The sequence below is a fragment of the Fistularia commersonii genome, chromosome 17 (genome assembly GCF_037954325.1).
Source record: "Fistularia commersonii isolate RoL2024-O1a breed Wild chromosome 17, RoL_Fcom_v1.0, whole genome shotgun sequence".
NCBI lineage: Eukaryota > Metazoa > Chordata > Actinopteri > Syngnathiformes > Fistulariidae > Fistularia > Fistularia commersonii.
The window spans coordinates 13,742,732-13,752,350 of NC_141300.1; the positions used below are offsets into that span (position 1 = coordinate 13,742,732).

General features: G+C 55.9%; 1 protein-coding gene across 1 annotated transcript; it reads right to left on the reverse strand.

The window, feature by feature from the left end:
- Positions 1–155: 155 nt before the first annotated feature.
- On the reverse strand, positions 156–5,447 carry LOC147225263 (uncharacterized). The gene is made up of 2 exons (XM_086163690.1): positions 2,266–5,447; positions 156–1,401 (listed from the first exon to the last, which is right to left on the reverse strand). The coding sequence occupies exons 1-2, from the start codon at positions 5,294–5,296 to the stop codon at positions 701–703; spliced, it is 3,732 nt and encodes a 1,243-aa protein (XP_086019816.1). The 5' UTR covers positions 5,297–5,447; the 3' UTR covers positions 156–700.
- Between the last annotated feature and the right edge of the window lie 4,172 nt (positions 5,448–9,619).

A 9,619-nucleotide genomic window follows, 5' to 3' on the forward strand; every position in this document is an offset into this window, starting at 1 on the left:
ACCGTTTATTTTGAAGCTCAAACGGAAGCTTGATGAAGCAACAACTACCGGAGCTTGATGGACCTCGTTGTCTAATTTGAATAGAACCAGATGTAACACGTTATGTAAAAATTACACCCGCCCCTTTAACGTATTGTCCAATCAGAAGTCAATATGGGGCTGACGTATTTCCTGTGCAGGGAGCGGTAAAGGTTTGAATCGGCCCAAATATTTAAAAATACAGAAACCACAACAGGAAGTTCTTGAAATTCATATTTTATGTCAAACTTAAAGACACTCAAATCATTTGGTGTAAAAATGTAATTCTTTTAAAAGCACTTCTTTTTTCTATTTCGCAGCAAATCCAACAGTCATCTCCCAGGTCTGCAACAACTAACTCTTTCTTAAAAGAAAATCTTCCAACTATTAAAATTAATTGAATCCACTCAATATGGACATGTGTTTAATGACATGATATGTTGAGAATAACCACTATGTACATCCTGGATTAGTGTAGCATCTCCGTTTACATGGTTGTGCTGCAGAATGGTGCAGTACCACAAGGCGGCAGCAGGGCGGCAGCAGTGCTCAGAGAGTGTGAGGAAGCTTGGGAGAGTAACTGAATACTGTTTCGCTGTTTTGAATGTTTACGATGGTGAGCAGATGCTTTTTAATGTTTTCTTTCTAAACAAGTCCAGATGCGTCCGCAGCTGGCTCCCGCTCACGGCGCGAAGCCTCTCGGCCGGATCATCATCCGCACCGCTTTGAAAGCCCGCCTCTCGTTCGTGGGGTAGAACTCCTCCGCGATGCCGTGCCATGTCCCCCAGTAAATACCGTCGCGGACCCCCTTGTAGTTTCCTTCGTAGTATCTCCCGTTCAGGTTTGCGGCCATGCAGGCGTCGAACCACCACCCGGAGCTGTAGTAGGCCCCGCAGTTGCCCGAGGGGTAGCGGTCGTGGTCCCTGTCCGGAGTGGTGAACGCCCGGTCGTTGTGATCGTAGCTTTGGCTGAAACGGAGCGCGTCCCCCGCGGTGCCCGAGTAACCCCCGACCGTCAACCTGAACCGCAGCCTCTCGCTCGCCACCCGGAAGCGATCGTACTCGGCGTACCCCGTCGCCCCGTCGAAGTCCTCCAGCTCCACCCGCAGCGCCATGTCCCGGTCTCGGGTCAGCAGATGGATCGCTCCGTTGCCCAGCCAGAACTCACCCCCGCCTGGCTCCCCGAAGCCCAGCCGGTACTCGGCCCAAGTGCGGTTGAAGCTGACGCTGCCGTCCCGCCTGCGCTGTATGACCGTCCATCCTCCGCCGGCACGCCGCATCTCACAGAAGGCCGGGAAGCTCCTGCCGCGGAGGTCCGGGGTCAGCAGGTAGACCCCGCTCTCTGTCCGCCCTCGCAGCAGGAGGTCCGAGCAGTCTCCGGGTGCTGGATGGAGAAGGACCGGGCAGAAACCACAGAGAATTAAGATCCATTCACACAAAGTCCGCGCCGAGCGGCCCGACCCCGCTCAACCTTCAAATGTGTTTGACGGGGCTCAAAGGGCAGCAGAGGTCGGATCAGGACCACCATTCCACCATCGTAAAAAACACCACGGACCTCCAGGTGGATGCATCGGCCCCCCTCGGGTCACATGAGGTCACCTCTGATGTATCTGTGCTTTGAATCACTGACTAAGTTACCTCCTCTCCTCTAGCCATTAAACAAACAGGAGACGGGCATTAGAGTTGAGATCATCTCAATTAACATCTCAGAGAAAGAAATGTGATTTGAAACAGCTTTCATTTCTGTTGGTTCGTTATCTTCAGCGTCGATCCTGCACTCGGGGCAGCGGGGAGTGCTGGACCCCGTCCCATGAAGAGACATCCAACCATTCTTCCTTCCATCCATCCACACATCTGGACAATGTAGGGCCTCCAAAAGAACCTCCTGCACGTGTTAAGACTGTGGGAGGAACCTGGAGAACCCTGAGGAACCCCACACAGACACGGGGAGAACATGGAGCCTCCACACAGAAAGGCTCCCTGTGGGAATCCAACCAGGGACCTTCTGGCTATGGGGAGGAACGACTAACCACTTCATCCTGGCCTGATGTTTCTATTTTAATTCTAAAACCATTTTTTGATCTGGCCATGCTGCACTTCAGATCTCCTCAGAAACAATCAGTTTCTGTTTAAAGGTCTAATTTCCTACCCCTTTGTGTTTGACTATTATCTGGATGTCATATCACTGTTGCTTTAGACTGTAGGCTCTGCCAGGGCCTGCAGAGAAGATCAGTGACAAATGTCTTACGTTCAGATTGGGGTTTGTGGTGGGACCTGCGTCCTCCCTGCCGGTCCCCTGGGAGCTCCTCTGGAGGTCCCCCGTCGGGACTGGGGCTGATGTTGATGAAGGCGGGGACTTGGTTGATCTTCACACGAAGCTCTCGCGCGCTGGGTGTGGTGGATTCGACGGCTGGGGCCTCCGGGCCGGAGCCGGTCGACCCGAGGCGGGACGTCTCCGCTCGGGTCGTCGGGGCCGGGACCGGTGCCGCTCCTCCGCCCGGGCCAACGACCCTGGCACGGAGGTCGCCGCCACGGGCCGGATCTGGGTCCGCCGAGCCTGGACCGGAGCGAGGGAGGACCCCCTCCGAGGCGTCACGGCTGAGATCTCCTGGTCTTGTTGTCGTTGGGCTCTCGGTCGACCGACCAGCTGCTTGCGGCTTCAGATCAGACCCGGTCCTGCTGCTCGGGCTGGTTGTGGAGCCTTCTGGGGGAGCGTGACGCTGACCGACAGCTCCGGCTTCCACGCCATTAAACATCTTAGGGCCTTCAGAGCCCGTCCTGCTGGGGCCGACCTCCGTGTCCTGCGGCGGATGAGTCAGCCCGGCAGCCGCAGGCCGAGGCGTGGATGGAACATGTGAATGAGTGTTTTGGATGCCGCCTGAGGTGGTGCTGCCGATGGGACCGGGCTGTGAACGCCGATTGGCCTCTGGAGTTGGCTCCGGACGCTCTTCTGCTTGAGGTCCTTCAGCAGGTGTTTCTCCTGGCCCGGGCGTCCGTCTGAGGTGAGGCTGTTGTTGAAGCGTTCCTCTGGTTTCCGCTCCAGGGACGTGATGGGACACAGATGTGGGGTCTGGTCCAGGGCCGGGGTCCGGGCGGTCAGGCTCCCCGTCTGCTTCGGGCTTTAGATGTTTCTGCTTTGGTTTGGGCAGCCGCTCGGACTCGGACTCTAGGTTAATCCTCGTGGGCGTCTGGGCGGACTTTGTCTTGTGATCCACGTCGGGTGTTGGTGACCTTCCAGGTGTGGAGTGCCGGAGGACGTCGGGTCCAGGTGAAGAGCCGCGACGGACTGGCTCCGTGAGTTCAGCTTCTGGCTCCCGCTCAGGTCTCCGCGAGCCATCGACGGCTTGATCTTTCTCAGATGGAGGCTCTCGAATCGGCGCGAGATGTTGTTTGGATCCAAAGCTTTGATCGGACTCGGTTTTGCCGTCCGTTTCCGTCTTCTTCTCGGGTCTCTTCTTCGGGTCTTTGGGTCTTTGGCCAGTTCTGACAGGTTCCTTGCCCTGCTTGGACTTCTGGTTGGTCTTCCCTTCTTTCTTCACGCCGGTTGCTTTGACCTTGACCGCACCCGGGTTGGACCCCGGGTTCTGTACGGGCCGAGAACTTCGGTTTGGATCGGGTGTTCGGTGAGCGTGATGTTTGGGTGTCGGTTTTGTTGGACTTTGACGAGCAGAGGAATTATGATGCAGATCATCGTGACGGTGTTTTGGACGGGCGGCTTCTCCAGCATCTTTGTGAGGTCTGGGCTTCTGGTTGACCTGAGGTTTCATCTGAGGGGGTTGGTCTTTTCCTGCCTCCTGTCTCTTCTTTGGAAGCTTCAAGTCCTTGTCCAGCTCACCATCGTGCGTGGTCTCCTCCGGTTTGTCGCCTTCCTTTGCTCCTCTGCTCGGGAGGGGTTCTACCCCAGGCTTGGTCCGGGAGCTGGCGTTCTTCCCGGAGATCCACCGGCTCGGGTCTGGATCCTCGGAGGGGACGGTTGCGTAGAAGTTCTCCGGAGCCTCGGTCGTGGCCGAAGTTGCCGAGTGGACACCTTGAGAATGAGCACCACCTGAGGTGCCTGGTTCTTCTGGTCCAGGGCCTCCGGGCCGGCGGCTCCGTCCCGGTTTTTCCATCTGGAGCTCAGAGCTTGTGAAAGTCCCGGTGATATCCCTGCCTGGTGCTGGTCCTCGTCCGGGTCCGGCAGACAGTGTCACTCTCTGATCTCCACCTGTGATGGGATCCGAAGTGGAAAGGGGCGGAGGAGAGTCTGCGGAGACGGGACCTTCGGCCCGGGTCTTGGCGGATGGAGTTGTCGGGATAAGGTTCTCCTCTGCTGCTCCTCTGGACGTTCCTTCTCCGTCTCTGTCTCTCTGGACCCCTTTCCCCCGTTCCTCGACCCCAGCACCTTCACGATTCTTCTGGCCTTTTGTTCCCCTGTCCTCCTCCGCCTCCTCCTCCTCCTGGTCCTCCTCCCTCCCTTTCCCTCGCCGTCCCGGCTCCTTGTTTGTCGGCCAGCCGGAGTCCTCGGACATCTTGTCTCCATCAGGTCCCGTGTCCTCCTCACCGTGGATTTCTCTGCCGGTTTCCGTTCCCTCTCCGTCCTGCCACATGTGCCGGCCGCCGTCTTCAGTGTTTTCCCCGCCGCTCGCTTCAGACGTGCTCTTCTTCTTCGTCTCCTCGTCATCCCGCTCTTCCTCCTCACGTCCCTTTGAATCCTCCTCCGCGTCTCCTTTCCTGTCTCTGTCTGCTTCCATATTATTCCTTCCCGTGACGATTGTTCTCGGGTCTGCGCCTTCTCCCCCCGGACTCGGCTTCTCCTTTCCTTCCCTCGCTCCGTCTTCCTCCCACGTTCTCCTCCCTCTGTCCTCCAAAGTCGTCCCTGCCGGTCCACAATCACCAGCTCCCCCGGTCTTCTTCTCCACGCCTTTACCTCCGTCCGTCTCCCGGCCGACAGAGTCTTCTTCGTCTTCCCTTCCCTTCGCACACTCGCTCCCACTTTGAGTACCTGTGCAGCCCGTGCAGGTCCTCCTCAGGTGGTCCACGCTGTCCTTCAGCCTCTGCACGTCCTCAATGATCTTCTGCAGCTGCCTGAGCTGCTCCGGCAGATGCACGGTGAGCGGCGGCAGGCTGAAGGAGTAGGGACACGTGCTGCGGTCCCGGGCCGTGCACGGCCCCTGTGGGGTCAGGGTGGCGGCGCAGGGCCCCCGGCCCCTGTCCCTCGGGAAGACGTCTTCGGCCGCGGTCCAGAAGAGGCCGGCGACGACCAGGAGCGTCCGGCACGCGAGCACGGCTGTGAACCTCATCGCGTCTCGCGAGTGAAGAGTGAGGCGAGAGGAGGGAGCGAGCGTGAAATAGACCCACCTCGGTCTGAGAGGGACGGCGTCGGCGGGGGAAGAGGGAGGGGAGGAGGGATGGAGCTCCTCCGTGGGAGAGGAACGGAGACCCAGACACGTGAGGCGGGAGCGGGTCCAGAAGCGGCCGAGGGACGGGAGGACGTCCTTTGGGCCGCCGATGGCTGTGAGATAGTGGACCGGGATCAGAGGGAAGGAGCACCTGACGCGGGCCCGAGCCGCCAGAGGAGCTCAGAACCTGCCACGAAAGCCCTCAGAGGAAGCGTGTGTCTCGTTCTTCGCGTTCCCCCCGGTCAGAACCAGAATCACATCATCTAATGAAGACCAACTGCCACGGATTCCCAGCCCATGCGGTCATAAGAACGGCACCAGAACGCTCGTGTGTGTCGCAGGTCCCCCAGCAGAACCTCCACATGTGAGTGACAGATGTGACAGGTCACACGTGAGGAGACACGAGCGAAGGGCCGCTATCGGGACGGACATATTTAATTTGACCCTAAGCCCGGCGGTTTAGTCCGGCTTCTGAGTAATGAAAGGCTGGAATGTTCCATTTATCCCTCAGACGGGGCGTGGAGGTGGAGGTGGAGGTGGAGGTGGAGGTGGAGGTGGAGGGGTTCATGTCCTACTGACTCGCTGAGAAGAAACTTAGTGAGGAGTTGGCGAAGCGGCGGTGCTAAGCTAACAGCGCCGCCGACTGTAACGCCGCCAAGATAGAGTGGCTGTTAAAGGTGGGATGAACATGGCAGAAGGCTCCTGAGGGGTGGAGATCATTCCAGGATCAACCCAAAGCAGGACGCACAAGGCTCGGCAGCCGATGCAGGCGTTCCTCCAGTTCGATGTTTGCCGAAGCCCCTCCAGGTGTCTGTTCCCCAGACGGGGATGAAACCCGAACCCGCGTGAACTCCGGGCCTCCGTCTGAGAGATCTCTCAGCTGTCCAGGAGGACGGAGGAAGCCATAGCCGGGGGAACGGTGGGAATGCTCGGGTCAGAAATGAAGTCCCTAGAAAACATCTCGAACAGAATTGGATCCAGCAAGGAGAAGGTCCTCCTGCGATCCAAGCAGTGCACTCCTCCTCGATGCTAATGCACCTGGTTTGACAGAAGTCAACTGTTGGCAGGATGAAAGCCAGGGATAAGTGTCCCTCACACACACACACACACACACACACACACACATACAAACACACACTGGGAGATGGTGTGAGAGAAATGTTTACACTCTTGAGAGGCTCCTATCTGAGCGCCAGCCTGGGGTGATTTACGAGCGCAGAGCGCCGTCATTAGCAGCGCAGCCGGAGCCCCGGAGAGACGCCGCACCTTCACCATCTCCACCCAGGAGATCAGATCATTTGGCAGGAGCCGCCGTGAGGTCCTGCCATGGGATGTGCTCCAGCAGAGCAGCTGCCGGTGTTCCAAGTGATGCCCTCCATCTGGGCTTTACCCATTTATGGACAGGGCTTTGCTCCTCGGGGTGCCCTCCTGGGAAGTGGTGTTTTATCCCCCCTCCCCATCTTGGATCGTGTAAACACTGTTTTTTTTTTTTTTTTTTTTCTTTTCCATACCGAGGCAAGCAAACATCTGATGATAGGTGGGTCCCGGCTGCCCGGCCTTCCTGGCAGACAACTCCATCTCCATCCAACCCGGGCAGAGGAGCCTCTTGCGGCGGTCGTGTCTGCTTTGTGCATGAGTGTCTGATTTCCCCCGAACTGGAGCGAATCCAGTCTCTCCTCCAGCGAATCGCTCGCCTGGTTCCGTGCCGCCTTCGCTCCGGCGACCCCAGGCCTCAGACCTCCCCGGGATGAGGTTCCTTCGCTTACTCCCTCGCCGCACGTCCGATAGGAAGCTTCAGGAACACCCGCCCGGTGTCTTCTCCAGGAGAGGGTCCTCGGCGTCCTCGCTCTCAGACTCCCATTCGCGTCAGCGCCGCTCGCCAGCACCTTAATTCCCCAGTAACTGATACACCTCTTCCTCCATGTGTGAGAATAGTCTCGGTGGCTCGGTTTGACTCGCAGCACTTTCAAATATGGAACAGCGTGATGTGTCTCTCACATCTGGGCTGGATTTTCCACAGCCAACCGGCACCAGATAAGGTCAGGTCCACTTGTCTTCATCCAAAAGGCCTGGAGTTCATTAAGTCTTTGTTTAGAATTCATACCGAAGAGTGCTCCTCACGACGAAGAAGACATGGACGTGTTTCTCCGGGAACAGGTTGTCCGCCGCCGTCACCTTCGGGTCCTGGCGGGCTCTCCAAGAAAGACCGGGCTGTCGTACATTTGGTGTTTTCTTTACCTCACCTGAGAAGATCCGTCCCAGGTTGTGGCCTGAGAGGAGGGGAAGCTGCAGAGACGTGTCACTGAGGAACACCTGGACCTCCAGGCAGATTTAGGCCTGTCAGTCATCCATCTTGGTGTGATGTTCAGGACCTCCGCCCCACGGTGCGGGTCGGAATGACGGAGTGAATGATCGCTTGGCTCCGTGTTGTTGTGGATGAGAGGGTGAACGGTCACATGACTCCATATGAGGGCCTGTGATTGGTCCGGGGTGAACCCGCCTCTCGTCCGATCATAGCCGGGATAGGCTCCAGACACCCCCGACCTTTAGTGCAGGATTAAGGATAATTAATGGATGAATTCATATCTATTTTCTATTTCGGCTGTTTAGTTTGAACTTCTAAAAGAAGTTAATAATAGATGTCCTATGTCTACAATCACTGTATATAATATGAACCCGTGCTATTTATCTTCTGCACCTCATCCTTTCTGAACACTGAAGAATCCCGGTCTGTAGTCAGTGATAACCCATTTTAGAACGCTGGCAAGATTACAAGATTGAGATTATGAGATGATTATTTCGGTAAGAAGTGTGAAAAAGACTTCCGAGATCCAGTTGGAGCAGATATATCAGGGAGTATCTCACACCTCTCACTATTTAAGTGTGATACATCGGTCCAGACGACAAAGGCTAACCTGTTAGTGAGGTTCTTCCACCGCCAAAGTGCTAGGGGATTATTCTCTTTGCAGAGACTTGTGTTATTGGAAGCAGAGACGGCGCCTACTTTATTACCATGCTCTCAGCCTGTGGCTATGGCAACTATGGTAAGTATCAATGCACGATGTAACGTTCACCCGACGGACAATCTGGGTCAAAAGAGCGGAGAACAAGTCTAATTTTAGAGTTCGCCAATGTCAACATCCCTGCTCGGTGTGTATACAACCTTTGCAGACACTTTAAAGTTCCACTTTAATGGCTGTGGGTACAATAAGAGCAGTGTATAAATGGATGTCAACAGAGAGAGGAGCACAGTCTGCACATCTTTGCAGGCTTTGTTTCAGGTTTCTGTCACCAACGGAATCTTGAGCGCAACATGAATCCGTGATAAGGAGACCGCGACTAAGTTTGGAGGCAAAATTTCAAACACATGTTGTTTATGTCTGATGAATAATACTATTACCCAGATTAAAAGTTCTCATAAACTCAGCGACAAAGCAACATGTTGTAAAATACACACTGACCCGCTTTCAACGCCTCCATGTGACCGCTGGCAGTTGCAGACGACTTCCGGTGCAACACTGCCATCTAGCGGCGAGTTGGTAGATCTTCTCGCGTTTACAGAAAAAGAAAAAAACAAAAACTTTCTCAGCATAGACCTCCTAGCCAACTCCAGCAGGGATCTACCACAAAGTCCTCGCTGGATGAAGAGGAGGATCTGAGCAGGACCCCGGAGGATGGAGAACCTGCACAGACACCATGTCTAGGAAGAAGGGAAGGAAAGGTGAGCTGCAGAAGACGGGGGTGGGAGCTGCAGCCACGGTGTCTGGTTTGGAGACACTGAGGAGAAGAACAGGAGGCAGAGCTGGAGGCAGCGGAGATGAAGATGTTGGAGGTCTCTCTTTGGGAGTGAAGAGGAGGGAGAGGACCGGGAATGAGTCCATCGGCGATGTTCTGGAGATGGTTTTGTCAGGGATGGAGAAGATCTGGGTTGAAGGATACTGAGGTTGGAGTTCCCAGGCAGGAGGTCTGAGGGATTTATAGATGGAGGGAAGGAGGACAGTAAGTTAGATGGAGGCAGATGATGATGAAGACCCTTGGAGAGAGAAGCGTTATGTTTAAATGCTTGTGGCTCTCCGAGGCCTCCATACTTGGTCCTTCGAACTCTGCTTCCGGGGAGGAGGTTTGTGGGCGGACACGATGGTAGTAAGAGACGGTAAGATGTCCGCGCCTCATCTGGATGTCGATTCCTTCAAACTCGGGCTCCAGAGAGGAGGTTTATGGACA